This window comes from Gallus gallus, chromosome 10 (assembly GCF_016699485.2).
Source record: "Gallus gallus isolate bGalGal1 chromosome 10, bGalGal1.mat.broiler.GRCg7b, whole genome shotgun sequence".
Classification (NCBI taxonomy): domain Eukaryota; kingdom Metazoa; phylum Chordata; class Aves; order Galliformes; family Phasianidae; genus Gallus; species Gallus gallus.
In genome coordinates this window covers 7,289,609-7,314,505 of record NC_052541.1, presented here as the reverse complement: position 1 = coordinate 7,314,505, position 24,897 = coordinate 7,289,609, and the positions used below count along the sequence as shown (strand labels likewise).

The 24,897-nt window shown below is 37.3% G+C and overlaps 1 protein-coding gene across 7 annotated transcripts in view; it reads left to right on the top strand.

Annotated features, from left to right (window-relative positions):
• Positions 1 to 24,897, top strand: part of MYZAP (myocardial zonula adherens protein) — a 72,761-nt gene that overhangs the window by 24,030 nt on the left and 23,834 nt on the right. For all 7 annotated transcript variants that reach the window (XM_015278918.4, XM_025154014.3, XM_046899317.1 and 4 more), the window contains 8 exons: positions 3,809 to 3,898; positions 11,286 to 11,444; positions 13,987 to 14,079; positions 16,358 to 16,471; positions 17,332 to 17,484; positions 19,413 to 19,538; positions 20,295 to 20,423; positions 22,587 to 22,672. In XM_015278918.4, coding sequence (XP_015134404.2) covers positions 3,809 to 3,898; positions 11,286 to 11,444; positions 13,987 to 14,079; positions 16,358 to 16,471; positions 17,332 to 17,484; positions 19,413 to 19,538; positions 20,295 to 20,423; positions 22,587 to 22,672 — 950 coding nt within the window. The remainder of the gene's footprint in view (positions 1 to 3,808; positions 3,899 to 11,285; positions 11,445 to 13,986; positions 14,080 to 16,357; positions 16,472 to 17,331; positions 17,485 to 19,412; positions 19,539 to 20,294; positions 20,424 to 22,586; positions 22,673 to 24,897) is intronic.

Sequence of the window (24,897 nt, the reverse complement as noted above, 5' to 3'; positions counted from 1 at the left end):
TTGAAGTGTGATTTAGGGAGGTAATAGAGAAGACAGTGTAAAAAGAATAAATAATAAAAAGGCAAGAAAAATAGTTTAAATGCTAGCAACCTTTCGTACAGTATTCTTAGTCTCAACAAATTACTGTTACTGATTTGTATTTCCAAGCTAGCAGTTACAACTTGCCTGCCTTCCTTCTGGGTTTCTGTGATTTTTCTTCATAGTAACCTTGTAACACATGCATTGCTGTAATGTGATAGGCAGTCATGATTCACTAACTGGTGTACACATACAGAGATAATTACTTATTTACAATCACTGCACCATGAACCTATAAATGTGTTGGCTATAATTAGTCCTTTGCTGACTGACAGGCAAACCATTTGCCAGCTTCAGAAAAACTTACACAACTCCATTTCACCTGACATTGAGCTGCCAGTCAGTATGTGTTTCTATTTCTTTGAGGAAATAGATTCTCCTAAGAATCTTTTTATTCTATTTAACTTAATTTTCTTTCATTTGAAACCCCTGTAAGAAAAAGTTGGCCTCATCTGTCATTTCCTGCACAGCACAAGCTCAGTACTACTTCCTATTTACAGGTCTGGTCTTTCTTTGTTTGACTACATGGATGAATGCCAGTATCTCTTTCCCTTTTTGTTGTAAACACACTTGTTTTAGAGGAAAGAGCCTTGCTAAGCCAATGAGAAGAAAGAACAGGGGGAAATGGAAATTAAATAGGTGATAAAGCATAGTATTAATTACTTTATGAATCAGTGAGCTCAAACACTGAGGAATTTATTACTAATATATCTTGATAACTTGTAAGCAGGAGGGACTGCCAGTTTCTGCAGTGTAAGGGAAGAGTCTGGTGTTCTCAGAAGAACACAGATAGCACTCAATCAGTGTCTAAAGCCAATATGCAAGGACCCATATTTTTCAAACCTGTTTCATTGTTTCAGAATTATCTAGGAAATATTCAAGTATTACCCACTTTTATGCTGAATTGTCTTTCTTCTATCACTTTCTCTGTGGCTTCTTGTTCTTGAGTTGATAGCGTACGGCTGAATGATGAAATAACAGTGAAGAGCTTGTTTCACAGAAAGTAAGCTCCACAGATGTATCTAAATAGTAGGTTGTATTTTAGCTTGATCTTGTTATGCACGTTTTTTTCCTCTTTTTATAGTACAAATATGGATCACACATTTTACATAAACATTGTCTCAGAATGTGTTTCTTATGATAGAAGGCATTGCAGACCAAAGAGACCTAAAAGAAGATGGAAGGCAGGAGAAAGTGGCATTTTTTAATATAGTTGATGTTATACCAGCGTTGATTGGTCATCTTGATGGGGTTTAAAGAAAGTCTGGAGTTGACACAGATATTTGCAGATAGTTCTTCTAATCACTTTTTCTTGGGAAGAAGAAAAAATGAATGCTTCTTGTTTTAAAAGTTGAAAAGGGTCAATTGTTTGGAAGCAGGGAGAATGAGAATCTCTGTTAGAGAGATTCTGAATAGTGGTGTTATGGGGAGATTGAATTTTGAAGAGCCTCGAAAGTGAAGTAAAGACTTGTTTGATGTGAGAGACTTTTTGAAGAACTGGATGTTGAAATGGTGAAATTTGGGGTCTGTGAGTAGTACTTCGCTGCTATGCTGTGAATACCTGCAAGTAGAACATGATTGCTGATTTTTGAAGCAAAAGGAAATGCTATAATGATCAAGAACTGTGATCTTTCTTGGGCAAGAGTAATGGAAAGCTGTACTTCAGAGAGCAAGTACACATTCAAGGCCTTTGGCATGATTCCATGCCATATCCTGATCTCTAAATGAGAAATATGGATTTGAAAGCTGGGCTATTCAGTAGAGTTGGTTGGATGGTCACAGCCAGGGAGTTGTGGTCAATGGCTGTATGGCCAGGTGAAGGCTGGACATGAGTGGTTTCCCCCAGAGGTTTGTCTTGGGAGTGGTGCTCTTCAATATCTTCATCAACAACATAGACAGTGGGATCAAGCGCACCCTCAGCAAGCTTGTGGGTGACACCAAGCTGGGTGGTGCAGTTGACACAATAGAAGGAAGGGATGCCATCCAGAGGGACCTGGACAGGCTTGAAAGGTGGGTCCATGGGAACCTAGTGAGATTCAACAAAGCCAAGTGCAAGATGCTGCACTTGGTCAGGACAATCCCAGATATGTGTATAGACTGGGAGGAGAACTTATTGAGAGAAGCCCTGTGGAGAAAGACTTGGGGGTCCTGGTGGAAAAAAAGCTGGACATGAGCCAGCAGTGTGCTCCGGTAGCCTGGAAGGCTGAGTATATCCCAGGCTGCATCAAGAGATGACTAACCAGCAGGAAGAGGGAGTTGCTTGGTCCTGTCTACTTTGCCCTTGCGAGGCCCCATCTGGAATACTGCATCCAGGCCTGAGGCACCCAGTATGAGAAAGATGTGGAGCTGTTGGAGCGGGAGAGCCACCAAGGTGATCAGAGGACTGGAGTACCTGTCCTGTGAAGAAAGGTGGAGGGACTTGGGCTTGTTTAGCTTGGAGAAGAGAAGGCTCAGGGAAAACATCGTTGTGACCTTGCAGTACTTGAAGGGAACTTATACACAGGAGAAGGACCAAATTTTCACATGGTCAGATTATGATAGGATAAAGAAGAATGGTTTTAAAATAAAAGAGGGGAAATTTAGGTTCGATGTTAGGAATAAATTCCTTATTCAGAGAGTGGTGAGGCAGTGGAACAGAAGTTGTTGATGCTTCGTCCATGGCAGCATTCAAGGCCAGGTTGGATGGGGCCCTGGGCAGCCTGATGATCTAGTGGGTGCACACGACAGGAAGGTTGGAACTAGCCTCTAAGGTCTCTTCCAGCCCAAGCCATTCTATGATTCTGCATGGCTGGATGTAATCAGGAGAAACTAAAGACATCTGGATCAGATAAGACACTGGGCTATACAACACTGGTGATGGCCCACAGTAACCATGAAATAAGTGCTTTAGACATTTTGAAGAACAGCTTAGAGTCATTTTTGTCAACAGCTGAGATTTCATGAAGCTTTCAATTTTGACAGAAGAAATTCTTATTTCGTCATTTGCTCTGCTTAGGACATAGGATTGTTTTCTACAAAGAAGTCTTATGTATACAACTAAGCCTAATGTTTGTAACCAAGCTTTTTGTATGAGGTATGATCCTTTAAATATTGTTACAGCAAAGATCTCAGCCAAAAGCATGGCCAGGAGTGATAGAGGGTAAAAAGGTATCAGTCCCCCTGGCCTGTTTCTTAAATTTTCTGTGAAGAATACTGAGGCTTTGCTTTTACAAACAATTTTGTGTATAACATTTCAGTAATATTTCAGTTAGAGTTTAGTGGAATTTCTGTACTGGGATACTCTTGAATCAAATACTGAGCAAAAAAGAAACATTCACTCCAGAATATCCTTTGTGTTTCTAAGTAATCCCTTTTGAAGATTAAAAGTATGCCAAATCTGCAAACAAAGCTGAGAAACTAGGAAATTATGTTCACTGTTCTGATATCTGAGCTCTCAATGTCATTTGTGAGTACATAAGAACATAGAACATGTTGTTAATTGAAAAGGGTTTTTTTTTTTTTTTTTGCTATTTCAGGTATGTAATTATGGATGCCCTTGAATTATTTTTTGCCAGCTAAAAAACCCTGTAGCCTTTTACAAATAGCTTACTTTTTTGTCAGCTAATTGGAAGAAAGTAGAAAATAATAAATGAAAAATTGAATGTTAGCACAGTTCATTTTGCAAAGCAAGTTATTAAAATTACTCTTTGTAATGCTTAAATCTAAAAGCAAACTTTTGTTTTTCTTTCAGATGAATGTTTGCCGACTGCGTTTAACAGTACCACCTGATGAAGTCTCACAGCCTGAACAGGGAGCAAAAGAACCTGAAAGAAAGAAACAAGTATGTTTTAGCAATCACAGTTAAATGCTGTACAAGCAAGGAGTAAATATTGACATCTGTGGAAGCTGATTTTAGTTGTTTTGGTAATTGGATAATCTTGGAAGACTGAAGAGCATGTGGATGCTAAGCAAGTCAGCTGTAAACTTTGAGCCTGAGCTCTGGTGTTGGAAGCAGCAAAACTTCATACAAACTGGAAGGATGGTAGTAAATAAACAGCACAGAGATTGACAGTGATGTGTGACTGAAGCATTTTTAGAACTTGATTATTTAATATTTATATGCTGGATTGCTATAAGCAGCAGTGTCTTTCATTAAGCAAAGTCTCAATCCTCACCTGAAGTGGGGAATTTTACATTTCATGTAGGCTTAAGTGTACAAGAAATGAGCCTTTACTGTGTGTGTGAGCCAGATTGCCTGAGACTTGGATGTTTTTCTGCATCAGCTGATTTTGGGGCCAGTAGATTGTAATAATTAATTGTGTACAGAAAGTGTTTAGTTGTAGCAATCAAAGTAATTTCACCCACCACTTAGAGTTCTGTAAGTTTGTGTCTGCAGAAATCCCTAGTCTAGCTGAAACATATGGGCCCATTGCCCTAAGAGTAATGTAAGTTTGTTTTTGAGGAGGACAGGTATTGACTCATGGCTTGCTCATTTTACTGTGCTGAGTAGTGTAATAATGAGAAAGAAGTGCCAGTGAGTAGGGCTTCTTGGTCACTTCCTTATGTGACTTCTTTTTCTCTGCCAGACTCTGTATTTAATGAGATCTATATTGTACACTTTTAGAAAGTGTATATAAGATCTTCAGAACTGATTGGGCTCTAATTGTTCAGTGTCTTGGCAATTAAAAAAAAAAAAAACAGAGTAATTTTGTCATTTACTTGTGTTTTACATTTTTTGTGTAATTCAAAAAAATACACTGAACATGAAGCAGCTACCAAAAAAAAAAAAAAAAAAATCAGTGAACATTAACTGTTTTTTTCTCATGCCTCCAAAACAAGACAGGAATTTATTACCTGTAGATTTGTATTGTCTATATGATATAGACAGGAAAGAAATTTTACAAATGATAGACAATTCTCATATAGTCCTATAAGAACTATATTCCCCTTTTGGAGATAATGCTAACAGATAGAAATTAGAGAAGTGCTCACCTTTCTGCCTTACACTTTGCAATTTAGTGGCAGAACACAGCTTCACCAAGAATCAAATGCAACAGCAGGAATTGGAAGTTAGAGTTCTGTGCTGTCTTTACTGTTGGGTGCAAAGAAAAGCATTTGGAAAAATATTTTTAATGTTTAAGTAGTACAACTGTTGACTTACACAAATATACTGTGAGGGTAACCAGAGGGTTTGTGCAGTGTTTACTGAAGAGTTGCAGCACATTGGGTGATCTGAGCATGGCTGCTTGGCTGTCTGTCTCCTCTGTGGGCAGACAAGAAGTGAGAGAGGAGAGCATAGGCCTTGCTGTGTCAAAGGGAATGGCAGAAAACTATAAATACACCATGGCGTGACATTTAGTTGTAATCTTCTCTTTCTAATCTTTCATTAGAAGGAGGTGGTTTTGAACTGCCCTAATGTGACATTGCGATGGCTTGCTGGTTATTTGTTTATTTTCTGTATTCTTTGGAACTAAATACTATTATAAAGTGTAGCAGCTGCAAAATCAGCTGTACAGGAGCTCTTGCTAGCACTGAACCTGCCAGCACCTTGCTTTGGAGCTTACTGTCAGTTCAGAACTGATGTTTATGTCAATAGATGCTAACTTAGCTTTTTACATTGCAGTCCAAGCTTAGCAGAAAATATAGACTGTATTTCATTAAATCTGTATCAGTGAATTATGTTTCTAGATGGATTAATTTATTGCCATTCTGATATGAAATAAAAATGAGCCAGTGTAAAAAATAGAACAAAATGGCAGAGCTGGGCAGTTTTGTTACAACAAAATTACTGCAGGCATTAAGGGCAGGAGGATGGCCTCTGCCTGTCTTTTGTAAAAGGTGGTACCCAGATAGATGGTGAGTTCAAAAACTGAAGGGAGAGAGCTTGTGCTGTGTGTGTCTGGCTAAATGTCTGCAGTCCTGTTTAGTCCGTGATGCCTTGAAAGAAATACATGAGAACTGAAGTCACAAGTACAAGTTGGTTGGGTGATTTACTTTATATTGGCAAAAAGCTAAATATCTGAATTGTTAGCACTTCAGGCTGAGAGTGTCTGGAACTACCATAATTTTGTTCCGTTGCTCCTGTTACTGATAGGCAGTAGATGAAAGTAGTATGAGGCTGTTTACTTCACCATGAGATACAAAGGATTGTTGTGCTGGTCAGATCATATGCAGTATCTGTGTGTTCTGAAGCCTGCCTTGTTCTGCATGATAAAATGCTACTGAACAATAGTATTGTCTCTGTTTGGGCTTGAGCTTATTTTTATCAATCAGTCAGTCCCTTTCTTCACTGTTGTGGCTAAATTTGGAAGTGCCATTGGAAGCTGCAGCTGGATATTTGCGGGCAGAGTATTGAGATACATATGGAGATTTTTCTTTTTTTTCCTTTGAGCATGTGGACAAGAGAATGAAAATGAGATAACACGTTATAAATTTGTCTTACTTTACTGGTTTTGTCACTTTCAGAAGAGTTTGAACAGCGTTTAGTCTTAACCTTTAACCAATACTTTGGCTTTGTATATCCTCAAACTCTTTAATTTACATTTTTAAATTATTCACATCCTAGAGGTGAAATCCGTATTGCTTCCTATGCAGAAATAGAAAAGGAGAGTAAATGTTTTTCCCTCAGCAAAAATGTAGGCTGTACAGAAGCCAGAAGGGGAATTTTCTCCAGCGTATAGTGCAGAGAATCAAGAGAAACTCGTGTCAGACCTGAACCAAGGAATATGAGTGCAATGAATATGAGGCTGTTGTGCACTTTGAATCTAGGACAGTGCCTATTTTCTCTGCCGGTCTGTGGCTGCCAGCCCACTCCCACCAGCACAGCAGGAGCTGTGACATAACAAATGTGGTTCACCTGCTACAGGTGGCTGATGTTACTGTTTCTCAGCCTCTCCAGCACTAATTCTGTTTTTTTTTTTTTTTTATGTGCTATTTAAGCAGCTCGTTATTAAAACCATCACTACATGAAAACCACAGAAATAATTCTACTGGTAGCTACCTCTGGTAGCTAATGTATTTGTCTTATCTTACTTTCTTAATGTGTAAACAGTGGCATTATGGAAACAGTTTTATTTGATTAGATGTGGCACCTAAATTCTACAATATTTCAAAGAGCTTAAAAGTGGAAATGTGTTAAGTGATGCTTCTTATTTAGTGTCATGAGTCTGAGAACACTTGTGTCAGTGTCTTAGCATATTTTCCACATTTTACTAATTTTTATATACGAATCATTCCTAAGTGTAATGTGAGTTTCATAGACTGTAGAAGAATATGAAGAAATATAATTGCTTTTTGTAAGAGCTGATAACTTTGCTTGGTGAACTTAATATTATAAAATTGCCATTTTACTGGACAGGAATCAAGCAACCAAAGTAATAATGTGAATGCTTTTGTTTTTTATATAAATAGCACAGAAAAGACAGCTGGCTATTTCAGACTTGTCTGAAATGTGGCAGTTGAGGAAAAGATAAAGCCTCACTTAACTGATTTGGTTGTAGATTAGAATAAGAGCTGTTAGATAATGCTGGTAAACAGAAGATCACAATTCAGCAAAATTTCAAGGCCATATGTGTACTAATTCTGAAATTGTGCTAATCATTTAAATTAAATGCTCCTTTTCCTTAAAGTAAGATACCTCTTTTGCTACCAAAATTTTGACAAAGTATGAAACATGTATTTATCAGACCTTAATTTAAAAAAATTGATGGAAATAGATTTAGAGTTAAGTCACTCGTTAGTGTTATTTACATAATGCTGATAAACCATGGGCAGTATGAAAAGCAGCTCACAAATCACATTTAAATGTGAGTTTGTACTTGTTTCAAAGTTTATACTGGCTTTACATGTTGCTTGTGCTACTTACTTGGACAGATATAAACAGGATGCATGGCAATTATTAAGACTTTTGCAACCTTGGGGTGTCGGCTTCTGTATTAAATATTTATTAATTAAGTAAACACAGACTGCCTTACTTTAGAATATGTTGTGTGATCACACCAACTGCAACATGACTGTTTCTACTACTTAGACAAAGCATGTTCCTGGAAGCTGCCTTCATATACATAAGCATAATGTGTTGTTGTGGTTAACTTGAGTTATCATATAACTGATTACAACCACAAAGAAATATTCATGAGTTTCTTGAGGTTAGTCAGCCTTTTCAGAGAAGGGGTTTCAAGAAAATTTTGCAGCAAAAATTGCACTTGGAAAAGGTATTGTTCCAGTGCTGGAAGTGCATAGGAGGCTGGGGAGTGAAAAAATGCTCTAGACTTCGCTGGTATTTTGACCTTAAAAGCAATGGTTGACTAATCTAAAGAAACCTTCCAGCTTCACCTACTCTTCTGGTTATTTTTATAGTATTTACCTATTCTATTATCATCACTGGGATGCCTCAGAAAGGAGAGGGGTGAGAATCTTGTCAGAAAATTGAATTATGAGAGTGGATATATATGGGGGACACAGCAAAACAATGAGAAGTAAAAGCAGTGTCCTGTATTGTAAGTAGCACATGGCAGAACTAGAACTCTCAGCAGATGATGGAGATTCTTTTAATCTTCTGAAGGAGAAGTGACAAAGAAATCTTGGGAGGCTTGTGCAAATATAGATGACAGACAATTGTGTCATCACTGCTGGAGAAGTGTGACCAGTCTGGCTTTGTGCATACTTATGATGCTCATTATGTGCCTATTATGATGTAAATTTAAATCTGTTCATCTGTGAAATATTTAAGTGTCATGGATGATTGATTCTCCTGCTGCAAACCTAGTGGTCTGAATCTATCTTCCTTTGCTAGAGAGGGAAGAGTCTTTCAAAGCATTCCTTAGAAATATGTTTGTAATGTTCTAAAAATAAGGAACTCGATCATAATCTTCATACAGAATTCTGAGAACAGAACTTTAAACAATTCTGCTAATGTTTCAGAGGCACGAAGAATCTTAGTAGTTACTAGTATTCAGCTGTTCGCCTCATAAAATATGAATTAGAGTGGGTAAAGGTTATAGATTTATGAATTCAATGTCTGGGGCCTTAGTAACCTCTAAACAATCAAAGCGATTATTCATCTTGTTATCTGGAAGATGGAAACTTGTATTTAATCTCTTCATCCAGATGCAGGGGAGGAGCTGAAAGGAAACAACCAAAGCAACTGTACAACCCTGGAAGTAAACAGAAAAGTTTTGAGTCATATCCCCCTGTAGTTCCTGTATTTATTCTCAAATAATCAGGTGTAGGATTTTTGTATGCATGGGAAGAGAAGAGAAAAACAAACAAATCATAATTATGTAACTTTTGGTCATCAGGATACAAAGCCCTACATATCGTGCTTTCAACGTGCAAAATAATATCTGGTATAGACAGGGCTAGTTGACCAGTGTCTTTCTATTAAATGGTTGAAACTGTCTTTATCAGGTGTCTACTCCAGGATTATTCCCCTCCCGGCCCTGCGTGCACACGGAGCTTCAGCCAGTAATGATACAGTAAAGGCATTTCAGTGTTGAGAAAATCAGTCAATGCCAATACAGGAGGGACACAACTTTATTTTATTCTATACTATATACAACAGATTTCCTTTTTTTTCCCATTGCTTTTAATACAAATAGATTATCCTGTTCATTTGCACCCTACCCAAAGAAATATTTATTCTTATGTTGTCATTGTAGTTGTGTTAGTTTGGCTGCTAAAAACAGAAAGAGATATTTGCATTAGACTGCAGTTACTACCATCACCCTGTCATGGTAAGAACTGGAGACTTACTGGGATAGAGTTGCATGTGGATACAAAATAATAAGTTTAATCTCTCTCTACCTCTGTTTGGTATCCAGGAGAGTATTTAAATACTGTTTAGACTACTGATTTACTAAAGAGTCTCAAAAGTCTGTGAGTTTCCATACTGTGTCGTTACTGAATAACAGAACAAACTCAAACATTTTCAAAAGCCCACGTTGTAAATATTCTCATATCTATTGACATCCTGGTAAACTTGGTGTGCAAAAGGAAGTTCAGTGAAGTTACGTGTGAGTGATTTGTCCCCATTGCTGGCTTTTAAAAGAAAGGCAACGCACAAAACTATGCAGTAACAGCTGTTTTTATTTCTAACTTCATGTTCACAAAGAATTTTTCATTTTTGGTTCTCAGTTTGCAGATATTCAAAGTTAGATGTTTATTTTTTTCTCATTTTGAAAGTCATAACGTGGACATCTGTCTGAGATAATTGCTTATATTCTTTGTAATCAGGAATATAAATTAGTAATTCTGGAGTCTGATTCACTTCAGATAATTCCGTTTATCAGAAGGGAGGTCAGGTGAGTAGTCAGTGTGGGTGGCTACATCTGACCTTGCAGTTATTTATATATTGAGGGCAATGATTCCTACTGTTTGCATAAATATTTTTCTTACAAGGCATATTGACAAGATGATTAAGTGGAGTCTGTTGCAAAGAGCACCTTAAAATAAGACATAAGTTTATTACAAATATGTTTTTACAGATTTCTGCAGATCACTAAAATATCATACACAAGCACTTTAAAGCTGCCGTTTTAATTTCCTCTCAAGACCTCCTATAATAGTTCATAACACTGAAACACTCACATGAATGCTGTTTCATAGCATTGCTTTGACTTACAACATCAGTTCTACATGTTCTATAAGGTAATTACAGACTGAAATGGATCTTTGATTGTTTTGGAGGTGTTTAGCCTAAAATGAAAACTAAAATTATAGATTGTTTATCTACAAGATAAAATGATATTTTCTGAACTCTCTTGTAGAGCTTTGAAGTTTCAGTTTCATTTTCTTCTGAGAACTGTCTAAATATTTAGATTAAACTTGTGAATTTTGGTGTTTTGCACAGCATGGACTTTGCAAGAGGCAGGATGGAGGAATTTTTGTGTTTGCAAGAGGGAAAGGGAACTGTAAAAGCAGACAGTCCTCTGGAAGAATGCAGAAAAGTACCATATAAGCCCGAAGAACTTTCTCTCTCACGTCTCTCTCCTTGCAGTAATCTCATCTGTGGCTCTTGGCTGTACACATACCATTTCCATTAAAGCTAGTGAAAAATTGACATCTAAACTGATTATAAACTAATCATTGATCATCCCAAAATATGAAGTGTTCTTAGGTATACTTAGGTATAGCTTTCACTATAGTTGCTTGTCTTATGTTACTGCCTTTATTTAATTTTTAAATTGTTCTAGAACTTGCTTGAAAATCAATTATGATTTGTTTTTAAGGAGCTCTACCATGTACCAAATGGCATGTCTCCGGGGAAGCTCTCTCATGGAATGGTATATGGCGTTGTGCACCGGACTGACAACAACCATAAGAGGGAAATGGTGGTTTATGGCTGGTCAGCTGATCAGCTGAAAGAGGAGATGAATTACATTAAAGAAGTGAGTTATGCTTTCGCCTTCAGAATTTGTCAGATATCCCTTCCATGTATTTCTGTAGAGCTGCAAGTGTATGTGGGATGACTGATATCACACCAAGTAACCCCAAATTTGAATAGAGAACCCACTCTGAAGCTAATGGTTTGCCTTGTTATTTCTTGAGTTGAAAACATTTAAGTACCTAGAAGCTATGTGGTTGAAACTCGCATCCTCTGTGCCAGGTGACACTCCATAATGCTTAGTGACTGTGTGTGTGTGGTGGGGGGGGGGGATACAGCTGGACAAGCGAGCTGCCTAACTGATCTTGAGGTTCCCATCCTGAAGCCTTTCTAATTTCAAATGTCATGCAGGATAAACTTTGTGAGCAGACACCTGAAAGGATGAACTCTCTCTTACCTTCTGCTTCCCCTTCCTCCATCACAGTTTTGAAAAGGCTCCCGAATTAGGTGATATAGTAAAATCACTTGGGTATGTTTTGGGACAGCCTTAAAATAGTCAGCCTAATAAGATGACTTTGTACTACTTTTTGTGCATGCTCATTTAGCATAATTGGCAGAAACTGTACTGAAAGAAAAAAATGAATTTCTGATGCTGCTCATTTTTGTGCTTGAGACCCACCATCTCTTTGCCTGTCAGTCCTTGTCTCTCAGGCTTTGGCAATAACCTTCTAATTAGCCCAGAGTGAATAATTTGACCTCTTTCCATCCTCCTTTGCCACCCAGGAAGTTATTGGTCAATGGTTATCATCTCACAATGATTCAAGTGCAGGAGAACTGTGTTGATATAAAAGGGAGGAACACTGCATCAAGCCAGCAGTCTTAAGAGACTGTAATTATATGTGCTTTTAGCATCTGCCTGGTCTCCAGCTATCAGTACTTGTTTTTCTCCTTTATTACTCACAGATTTCAAGCTCCCAGTGTTTAACACTCTCCAGTACCTGCACTCACCATTTAGGGCATGTTGCTAGTGCTATGCAGGCAAGGAACGTGAGCTACTGTTTTCTGGCCTGTGTAGTTTATCTGAAGTGCTGTCAGGGAATGAATGAATTGGTACACAACACAATGCAGCTCCTTAGGCTGCACTGCTTCTGGTACCTGATTCAGGTTGCTTGAACTGGGAGCACCTCCCTGCACTTCTCTGTTCTCTGTTGGCTTGAGGCAGAGTGGGAAATGTCAGGCCAGAGTGATACCATGTCTTGCACTGGGTCTCGGGTACCAATTCTTTCAGAAAAAAATGGGTAAAACCTTTGAAGAAGTGTAGGCTGTGAATCAGCTATGCTAGTTTTGAACATTGGCCTGCCGGGTAAGTTTCATCTTTAAAAGCAGAGCCCTCAGCTTGTGCCACATATATGCTGACTTAGCCCAGAAATGGAAGGCCATGTTCTGAACTGCTGATGCTTCTTTTTCCTGTACTGATGTCAAACTTGCACCTTGCCAGTGTGTGTGTGGGCAGGTGCATGTGTGTGGGTAGAGACAGGATGAGGAGTGCTTCCTTCAGAATTGCAGGAGTCAGCTTCCTTCCGTGTTTCTCATCCTACAGGAAATATGCAGTCTGGGGTAGGCTTGTGCCCACTCCTTGTGTAGGTTTGGTGGCCAGCGTCCTCTTTCTGGGACTGCATATACTGCAGAGCTCCCAGAAACTTCCCCCTTTTACTGCTTTCCCCTTGTTTCTTCCCAAGCCCCACTTCAGTTATGCAGATGCAAGGTAAGCTGAATGCCCTAGATAATCTGCAACTGGCATGTGTTCAGCTGAGGGGAGGGGAAGAGAAAGAATTTGAACTACGTATCAGGATGATAAACTATAGGCAAACATTTAACGAGTGTTTACAATGTGTGCTCTTGAGAAAATTTGGTTCTTTGCATGTTTCTCAATGGCATGCAAACCCAAGCTGGCTTCAAACATACTTTTTTTTTTCTTTTTTCCTTTCTTTTATTTATTTATTTTTTTTAGAAAGGCAAAGTATGACTTACATCCATAGTAATTAAACAAAATCAGATTGGGTACTCTATTCTTCAGATTTGTAATTACAGTGGTAAATTTATGCTAATATATTGTTTAGCTAGATATGAGTCTAAAAGTCCAAATTCAGTGAAGCTAAAGGGTTTATTTTCAAAGAACACTCGGTAAAAACTTAATTAAACGCTGTAATAGAATTAACATATATGAAATCCATACGTGGATGCTCTTCTTAGAAAGAAAATATTGTACGTTCAAGTTAATTTTAATTCCATTAGTAAACAAAATAGGTTAGTCTTCTGGATAATTTAATTGAAATTTGTTATTTGAATTATTAATTTACTAGTGTTCAAGTGTACAGAGAATTTTAGAATTGCTCAGATTTTTGTTTAGATCATTCCTGTGTGGACAGTTCTTAAGACTTAAGTTCTTGTCTTAAGAATGAACTACTGTTGACAAAAAGGTTGATTAATAATGGGCAATTCTAAAAGGAACGATAAAGAATACAGGAAGAAAATACTGTGTCCCAGTATAAACAGTGTCATCAATAAGTCTGGTTGATAAAGGCATGTGATTTTTCTAACACCAGGTGAGAGCAACTCTGGAAAAAGTAAGAAAGAAAATGTATGGGGAGTATGATGAAATGAAACGAAAAATACAGCAGCTTACGAATGAACTGAAAGTAAGTATGCATTCACTTGTAGGGAAAGCATATGACAATAACTGTCCCTGTACTTTCTATTTACCTTTTCCCTCCAGAAAGGTAAAGTAGGACAGGGATGCCTTTGTATATGGAATTAGTTGCCTGGTTATTGGAAATGAAAGATAACCCTGACAACATTGCCTGGGTGCGTGTTCATTCTAGACAATCTGGGTATTACTGGAGATCTTTGTAGAAGTAAGCTGCCACATGAAATGAAAAAAATATTGATTATATAATTAGGAGTCACCTGTGCAACTTAAAGTTGTAGTTTCAACAGACTGCTCTGTTTTACTGACTATATTGCTTAAATATGATAATAAAAGAAGTAGCAGTATTCTTTAATGCATGACAGTCCTAAAATGACTTACCTTGTGGTTCTTAATGGAACCTTTTGGTGGTCATTTGATGAACTCTCTTTCTTTGTGCTTTTTCAGTAAGAGCTGCTGCAGTCTGTAGAAATACCATTCATCGTAAACTGCTGAGTTCTTTGGTCCAACAAATCACTGACAACCTGCTGTGTATTTTATATTCAGTATTGTTATTCACAGCTTTGGTTCAGAGGAAGCTTTGGTAATTAAATATATTCTAACTTCAAGGATCTGGGAACTCTGACTTGTGCTTTTCTTACCTCCTCATTTGGAGACTGTCAGTTCCCTGTGTGCTGTATTTATATATAAAGATCAGAACACATGTCAAATAGTATAAAAATTTAAAAATAAAAAAAAAAATCTCCCCAGCTTGAGAGGAGGGAGGGAAGAACTGAATTTTTATGATATGAATTAAATAGTCTTCGTGATGCTGACTATATGCAGCCCCCATCCAGTACCATGTAGGCAAACGCTGGCTTAGAGTGCCACTTTGCCTTCTTTCTGGCTGATTCTTACTGAACAGCAATGATGGTATTCTATGCTTCCAGATCCTCCACTTGACCAGTAGAAATCCTGCATGAGTCTGAAAATCTCTTAATAGTTTCTGACCACCTCTGACAGAATCTCTAATTCTGAAGCAAGTAAACAGTTTATGGAGGATTCTTTCTGAAGTTAATGACACACTGAGACATCCCCCCTTACACACACACACACTTTCTTAATAATTGAGAGTGCCTGAAAAATGCACAGGTGTTCTTCTATCTAATAACATATGCTTTTTAAAATTTGTTCGTTTTTTGTTTGTTTTCTACATGACTGCCACCTTCCATGCTGTTTGAGGATCCTATTTAAAATCCTTTCTCTACTCCTAGCTTCAGCTTTGAATCACTATGCTTTTTTTTCCCATCAATTTCCAGGACTACTTTTTGTTCATTAAGTTAGTTTGAAGTTTGTACTTCAAATACTCTACCCCTGGCAGTAAGTTTCTTCACACAAGTTCTTATCTTGTAACTTTTAATTTATCCAAAGCATTTCTGTTTTTATTTGTTTTTAACTGAGCACACATTTGTATAGAATTAGCAGTAACTACATAGCTTCTGCTCCCTGCGCTGACCTAATCTATTTATAACTTTGTTACTAAACACTAATTGATCTTCGTATTGATCACTGGTGCTCTTATGCTTTAACAAGAAATGCATCTGTCTGGTCCCTGACATAAATCCAAGTTGGGCTGGCTTCCTTTAGTAAAATTTTTCTTCTTTATTCCTGATCATTTATACAGTTTGGGTTTCTGTCACCTCTTAGAGGGTGTCATTTTATGCTTTTATTTCCTCAAGTTTTTAAGCATGCAAGTGTGTGTATGTGTGTGCACAACAAAAGAAGACAGATCTTCACACAGTATAGTTCTCTGCTGACTTCTCCTGCCTGCTTCGTATTGCTTCATCCTTTGGTTCTCTTGATGTTGCCTCTTTACATATTCAGTTAGTCACTTCCTTCTCAATTAAGGCTATTCTACCATTCACCCAAACCTTTCTAGATATCTTCATTTCTTGCATTCTTCTGATTTTCACCAGCAGCCTACCCACTCTGTGTATATAAGCTTTCTGAATAGACATTTCTCAAATGTCCTCTTGTCCTTTCAGAAAAGGTTTTACGCTGATTACTGTTCAACAGCAGGCAGACACTTTCACTTCATTTCTGTTAGCATATTTGAATTATATATTTTGTTTGTTTGCTTTTGAGGTACAGGGGTTTGGGGCCTATATGTTTTAAGCATCCTAGTGCTGTGAAAATTAGCCATGGGATCTATCTATTCTGTAGGTCCCTTTGAGAGAATAGGTAAACTTGATCATTATTCTATATAAAACTTCTTTTTTTTTCCTGCTCAGGTGACAAATGCTCATCAGGAATCCTTAGAGAATCATGTGCGAGTGCAGGCTGCAGCCTTAGATAGCTTTAGTGAAATGAACAGCTCCTTGACATCAGCATCAATAGACTTGCAGGTACATTTTAACAGCTGTTTCACAGCTGACAACTTCCTTTTCTGACATGGATTTAAAAGCGTATGTTAAACATGAATAACAAAAATAGTTTCTAACACTAAACAAGCCCATAAAGTATTGTCTTGGATATCTGAGGCAGCTAATTTGTGAAACTAAGGAAAAAAAAATACAGCAACTGTTTTGTAACAGATATTAAAAGACTGTACAATCAAGAGATACTGATCTGCTGCAGACTAATGCCACTAGTCATGTCTCTACAAAATATCTTAAGGTGAAAATGTGATTTGTTCTGTGTTGTGCAAAACAGAGCACCTCCAGGCTCCTACATTTGCTATTTAATAGAAATGGAAGTGGCATGTGTGGATGCTAAACACCTGTGAGGCTTTACATACTTGTGAAATTTTGGGGGAGGGAGACTGTGGGAATGTATTTTCTGTTTTAAAGGATTCCAAATTCCCATGTATCTGAACTCGAAAAGTTCCTGTTTTCTTTTATGTCATAGTTTTTCTCACTTTAGTGTGTTTTATATGTATGGCCATTGGAGAGAAGAAAGGAAGATTACTGGGAGTAATATTTGTACCTAAATGAATCCTTAATCCTTCCTCTTTTTGTAGTGTTCCAGGACTTGATTTCAATGAGTATGTTCCTCATGGAAAAACGCTCTAGCAAACCAAATACAACAAAAAAACGGAATTTTAAATGTTAAAACTTGCAAAACTGTTCATACTACATTGACAAAGCAGGATTCCCTTAAATGTTTTTGTTTGTTTGTTTGTTTTTTCTGTTCCACACTCTCTTGACTATGTTAGCTCACTGAATTACTTGTGAATCTTAATATGTGTTTTGCCTCTTTGTTTCAGAAAACTTTGGTGGATGTTACTTTGGAGAACACTGATATAAGGGAACAAATAAGGAATTTAAAACACACACATGAGCAATCTATGGAAAAGCTGAGAGAGAAGCAAAAACAACTGGAAACAGCACAAATTGAAAATCAGTTACTGAAATTAAAGGTACAGTATATAATCCCCCCTAAGCACAGTAAGAGCATTAGGAGTATATTAGATGAATTCCTTAGCTCTATTTGTAAAGGATTATTCATCCATCATGCCTCGCTCATTCCCTTGAGCTATTGTTTTCCTGTGAACTAATTCTGTTTTGATAACAAAGAATCTCAGCTGGCAACAGTCAGACTCCTCATAACATGGGGTTACTACCTGGGCATGTTGTCAGGTGGAAGTTCAAACTGTTACGTAGTAATCAATGTCCACTGATGTAAGTTAAGAGATTTTATAACTTTGTACAGTGCCATAAGAATGCCTTGATATTGAGCTTGTTTACATGGTATTGTCAAATTTTTAGGTAATGTCCTAAGTTTTGTGACTGTACAGTCAGTTGATATGTACTGTAACAGCAAGTTTTTTGGGAAAACAACTAAGCTATTTCTTTCAGAGAAATACAGAGGAATAAATGCAAAATATAGTTTTATGTGGCAGAAATCTTGTCCATTTTCTTCCCTCATCTCCTTCTCTGCCAAAAGTGTTCCTTTAATCTCCTTTAAATGAAAGAAAAGCACCTCTTCTGTAAACCTTTTTATCTCTGGTTTACTCATGTATAATTTGTTCAGAGAAGATGTTTCTTTTTGGCTCTCTGGTGATCTGCATTTATGCTTAATGACGGATGGTTAATAAGATTAGCTTATTTAAACTTCCAATTCATTTTCTAGTTTCCTTTCATAATGAAACTTTAGAGGCTGTATAAGTAGTACCTATCAAAAAATGCAAATTACTACCTCTGTTTCTGTTTGGGTGAGGTGCCCAGGGGGAAATTGCAGTACAATTGTAATCCTTCAGAGCTTAGTCCCTTTGCAAGGGATGAAATATGCTTTATTATCCTACAGGGCAGTAGGACACTTGTTCCTACCATGCAAAATAAACACAAGGGTTTAATAAACCCTTCAGTCCTTGAAGTGAAGAAAAAAACAAAATACAAAAACACCACACAAACAATACCTTGAAATCAGAACCAGGTATTTTGTAGTTGTGTGATCAGCAGGGATCATTTCATTCTTCTCCCTGCTGTAGCTCCCACAGCATGTTAGTATGACCTTCTCTGAGTTATAGCATCTCTAGTAAGACACCTAAGTCCTGGATAAGCTGTTCTACTTTGCTTTTACTGCAGCTTACACAGTAAATGAATTTAAGCTGCAAATGTCCTATCTGGCGTTTAATGACTGAGGGTGTGTTTTAGTGAGTGTTTTGAACCACCCTAAGGGGGAAATCCTGTCTCTGAATTGCCATTCTTGCCCTCTTCCTTGTTGCAGTAGTAGAGTTGCTCGTCCTATGGTTAAAAATTAACCATATCCAACCCCTGGGTCTATTAATTTTCAGCGTGGCTTGTTCTCTGATGAGCTTTTCTGTGTTCACCCTGTTTGTTGTGCTTGCACAAAGAGCAGTACATGAAAAAAGAGAGGAGAGTGCAGCTGTGTCTTCTGGTTAACAACACATAAATTAGATTCAACATAAGGTAATCACTGCTTTAAGAGTTCATGGTCATCTAGAAACAGGAGCTAAATCTATTCTCTCTAAAATACACTTCTGTAAAATGGCAGGAGTCTCCAAGTGACTCAGACACTGTTATGGAAGGGCTCAGTAAGGAGTCATGGCCTGGTCCTGCAGAAGCAATGGTTGGTTAAATTCAGGCACCGTGAAACTTGATGAAATAGTAACTTCTACAAATTTGAATGAGTTCTACATTGGCAGTGTTGTAAATGATCTTGACACAGATGAAAATCTGCTTCAATTATGTCAAATTTATTGCAAGATGGAGCTGAAATTCAAGGTGTTATTTTCATATCATGCGAGTTTCATTTCTCCTGCAGACTTCTGTGCTCTATTGACTGATAGGTCAACTGTGACTTTCATCCCTTCTCCTGTTGTAGGTGGAATCATCACAAGAAGCCAATGCTGAAGTCATGAGAGAGATGACGAGGAAACTGTATAATCAATATGAGGAAAAAATGAGAGAAGAGGAGCAGAAACATAAAGCTGAGAAGGAAATCCTCCTAGTATGTACATTTGGTCTGTAAAAGTGGTGCTCAGCTTGGGTGTCATTTTTCAGTCACCTAGTAGTCCAGAGTGTGCATCTGCTTCTTTGTGACTAGTCAAACCACCATTACAAAGTTTTCAAAGCTATTGGGGTTGTAGGGCTGAGAAAAAATGTGTGTTCAAACATAACAGCAGTAATGATAATATAGGCTTCAAAATTTGAAATTTTGTCCAATTTTAGTGGTATTTTAAGAGGGGAAGGGAGGTAAAATTTCTCTGGACATTCGTTAGATAGTAACTCTTCCAGTCTCCTTGTCTCAGTCACCCACAAGTAAAACCTTTTTTTTGAACAGTTTGTCATGTTCTTCTATCTGCTAAAGACAGATGACTGAGATGGAAGGTAGATTCCCTAGCCTGTTTCTATTCCTATTGTTTTATATGTGAGGAAAGTACACAGCTGAATGGGATAAAAGCTGTCAATTGGAATAGCATATTTTCTCATGCTGTTACTTCACTGCATACTCAGGAGGAAGAACAAATATCTGAGAAATGGTGTTTTTCTCACACTTTCATAGTGATACTTTACAATACCTCTGTGCTTCAAAATGCCCCAGATCTTTTGTTCTTTACACATTTGGGATCACAACTCTTCCAGATTTCTGGGCAAGTGTAGTGAAAAGCTTTGAGCTTTGCTTATAAACTGCTGTCCTGGTTCTACAGCCTAATTTAATTAATGTACTGTATGTTGTTGTGACTGTAAATGTTCTTATGTGAAGGAGGAAACCAATCGGCTTCTGAAGGCAATTGAGGAGTCAAATAAGAAGATGCAGATTACAGAAACAAGTATAAAGGAGAAAGACCAGAGAATTGGTGAGCTGGATCGGTTGATTGAACGCATGGAAGAGGTATGAGAGTTAGTCATATTTAAAGACAATGCAGAAGTACCTGAAGGGAATTTTATTTATTTTTTAGTTGCCTGTTGCTCAGTACCTTACTCATTGATTTACCACTTCTGTTATTGCATCCATAGAAATAAATACACCTGGATTATCAAGGAGACGCTGTGACTAAGTGATTCTACTTTTTTGATGATTACAGTCAGAACTGCTTTATGTAGTAAACCATCATTTTAAAAAACTGTTTTGTCTTCCTGCAGTGTACGTGGTTTCCCAAGCCTAATGAATTAATCATAAATGACCCAAAAGCTCACAGAAATGTTGTTGGTAGGGCCACTTAAATGTATTTTAGTGAAATATAGACCTTGTTATTAAACTATTTATAGTTCTGATTGGAATCACATCTCCAAATTTCTCCTCAATTGAATGCAATGCTAAACTGAAGGCTTCAGACTGAAAGGTTCTGAATTTTCTTTGTGGATATGTAGCAGCCACTTCATTTTCCACGTGGATTTCTAACTCATTTTGATAATGTCTCAGAATATTTTGGGAAGGGAAGAAAAGATTGAGTAAAATGCTTTTCAATCTAAAATCTAGCTGCTTCCTTTTCTGACAGTATTAAAAAAATATTTCTCCCCCTAGTTCAATAATCCCTACTAAAATGTAATTGAGAACTGTTTCTTTGATGATTGCCTTCTAAATCTCTGAAAGCAGAAATGCTTTGAGACATTTATTTCTTGCTACACTGGCAGCACTACCATAAAACTAGTTTCAGCACTTTTGTATTGTTTCTTTTTATTTCCCACCCTTCCTTCTCTTCTATGGATTTTGCTCCAGGTCAAAATTTACGGTAGTATTCAGATGATTATTATTCCAATGCATTATTATATGTGTGAGTATCACAATACCTTTTCCTGTGTGGTATTTTTTATCTCAATCGCATCTGTTAGACCTTCTCAAATATCTGAAACTGCTTTATATATCCTCCGTCTCTGGAAGTTACAGTGAAATTTCTTCTTCATTTTCTAGTATCATTCACTGAACTAAGAATGAATGTTATTGTTTAATCCTTAGACTGTATGGTGTCACGCTAAAAGGGATGAGAGCAGCCCTTTTAAAAGCCTTCAGTACTCTAGGATATACTTTGGAGTCTCCCATTTAATTAAATAGCAGACATCTCATTATCTTTAGAGATCTGGGTCTTGCTATCTAGAATACAGAAACAGAGAATGTACTGGGAAATTCTAGTAAGAAAAGAGAATGTAATCTTCTGTTTTACAAGTGAAATGTTTTTTTCATCAACTTCAGTATAGACGTCAGTATACTAAATATTTGCTACTGCTGAGGAATGTATTTTTAATAGCTAATCTTGTTGGCTTAACTGGTTAGTCTGATGTGCATTTATATTGAGCCTCTTTTGTCTAACACTTACAAGCCTTATTAGTAGAATTAAAGATTACTCTGAGGAATCATGTCAGCTTAACAGGCCACTTTAGCAGCTCCGTTAACTTTGTCTGGGCTGCAGCCTATCACTTGTAAGTATTATGCGATGAATAAAGGATTCTAATACCGTTCTTGCAGTACAGATGACTTTCTTTCCTTTAGTTATTTAATTTGCTCTCATCTACTTGATATTTGCAGAGTAAAACTGAATGGGTCTGTCAAATTCCTATTAAACTGGATAGCAGATTCCTCTATTAATTTGTGTTCATTCAGTTCCCAAGTTCTCACAGATCTTCATGAGCACTTTGTTTGTGGATGCCTGAAAAAGGACATTTTTGGAGGGGAGAAATAGAGTAATAGTCTGTATCTCTGCCTTGAACTGAAAAATCTTTCTGGTAGGATAACATGGAAAATATGACAGTTATGTAGTTAAAGATTGTGGTGATTCATCTCTTCATTCAAATATGTCAGTTTCAAATATCACTGTACATCTTGTTGAAAATTCTGATCTTATTTCAAAGAATAGCTCGAATTTGATTTTATTATTTAATTCTGTGGTCCTCAGATATAGGAGATGCATGAATCCTCTGTAACAGCTGTAAATTTGTTTAATTACTTTCTACTTTCATTTCACAAATGATCTTTTGAATTGCAATGAAATATGCTTAGTGAAGTCTTTACATTTTGACATATGGAAAACTGAGGGAGGCTATTGCATTTCTTGTTTAGGAACGTCACCAGCTGCAAAAACAACTGGAACTAAATGAAATACAGCTATCTGGAGCAAAATCTGAAAGCAACTCTGACAGTGAGAGGTGAGATATGTCTTATTTGTTCAGTGGTATTGATAGATAACTTTATGGGTTGTTGAGTTGGTTGGTTTATTTTTGGATGTCTGAATTTTGTTTTCCTAACTTGAAATCTGCAATTTAGGAGACATTGTCCATCTGATAATAAGTTCTTTGTTCAGATATAAAAATATGAAGAGGATTAGTTTTTGCAATAAATCACATCCATACACTTGTCCTGAAAAGTTGTTTGCAAACACGCAGAATACGTTTTAGGTGCAACGTAACGTATTTAATAGATTGCATTTTTCTTAAATCTGCTTTCTAAATTTATTGTAGTATAATGCTAACTACTAACACTTTGGTCATCACCTTCTAGCTTGTTCAATACAGTTTTAAAAGAAAATATATTCTGTATCAATATTATGCTATAGGAAAAAATAAGCTGTAGGATAAAATAAAAGTTCATCTTTGATAAGATGAACTCATGAAGAGAGCAAGAGTTTTGCATCCGACTGCCAACTTATCTTTTGTGTAAAAGAAGAACAGGGAATATGTTTGAAGTTTGGAGGAGCAGGTCTACAAATGTGGGGAACATATGCACATGAACAAAATGAAGGTGTGGGAAAAATCTGTCATGTAGCACCACAGTGCAGAAATAGGTTGTGAAGTTATTTGAGGAAAGTGAGAGTGATGTTGTTGGCAGTGAGACCTCTGTGAATGGTTGTTCTGGAAAGCATGAGGCAAAGAAGGAAGAGCTAATGGTGTGGTGGCACCTGGGTGTGCTGCTTCTGCCTAAGGGTGGTGTGTGCATCCACTGTTACCTCTTTGAGACCAGCGCAGCACCACAAGTAGGCAAAAGAAAGTTTAATGCAAAGCCAGAATTAGTTTCAAGAGAAATCTATCCAGCACCATGGTAGCATAACTACCATTGGAGTGAGAATTACATCTATCACTCTCAAATGTTTATAGGACACTAGGGGTAGAAATGATTTATAAGCAGAGAATGAACAATTGTACTTGATTACTGTTGATATTTCTGGGGACCTAGAAACTTTGTTTTAAAGTTTTGGCATCCTACTCTTCTATATGAAGCACAAACACAAGAGGAAGTTCCTGCCCAGAGCACCTTATTGCCTAGTTGCTTTGATCTGTTACCTCCATATTGGTTTCAGGGAAATAATGGCTTTTCATGTCAGTCTGTTAAAATAACATTTTAAAGTGTATGGATGTTCCACGCAACATAGAATACGGAGATGAAAAATGATTGCCTTCTTTCCTTTACCACTGTGTAACTGATACTCTTCCCACTTCAGTGAATCCTGCTCTACCCACTCAGCATGAAAAGTTATGCTGCAGTAAAAAGGGTAAAGGAAAAACAGGAATTTGTGCAGTGCAGACTGAGCAAGCATATGATTGCAATCTATGCAATGCATCAGTGAATCTGCATTCCCATGATGAGACCTGTTCTTAAATTCTCTTTACCCATGTGTAACTGCCATGACACTTGATCTCCACCTGAGGAACATTAGCTATTCTGTTTCTCCATTACTTGTAGTACTTAAAATTTTGAATCTTTTAGTGAGGCAAGATGTGTGTTACAGTCGTTATCAAAATGTAAGCTGCGGCTTTGTGAGACCTTAACATGCATGACTAAAAAACTTGCAGAAATGCCTTGATTTTTGAGTCCTTGTCCAAGTACTGTGGTTACAGTCCATAGAGAACTGTTAAGAGAAGCTTTTTATGGAGGGGAAACAGCATACAATTCAGACATTCAATAGAATCATGTCATACAGTTTGCCATCTGCTGCTTTTCCTTAAAATGGTTGTTCTGTTTGCAGCTTCAGCAGTTTCTTCTGCTGTGCGCAGAGCAAGATTAAAAAAATTCTTTTTGTTTGATTCCCCTCCTCCACTTCTCAAATCTTGTCCAGTCCTGAACTTAGGAGTACAGAAGCTTATTTTGCAAGCCACAAGTTGCTCTTATTTAGGAATTTTGAGAACTGTATATTCAGATAAAAATGGAGGAGGTCATGGCCAATAGTATCTTAAATATTCCCTCCTGTTTCAGCTTTTGGTAGGAGTTCAAAGGGTGTTGTATTTGTGTGATAAATGGCTTTGAAGAAAATCAGAATCTCTCTACAGGGCCATAGATACAAACTTAAAACATCCACAGCAACTCTTGCTGACTGTTGACGACTTATTTCTACTCCAGTTAGCTTTCCGCTACTGTTGGCAACTATGCCAAGTACTCA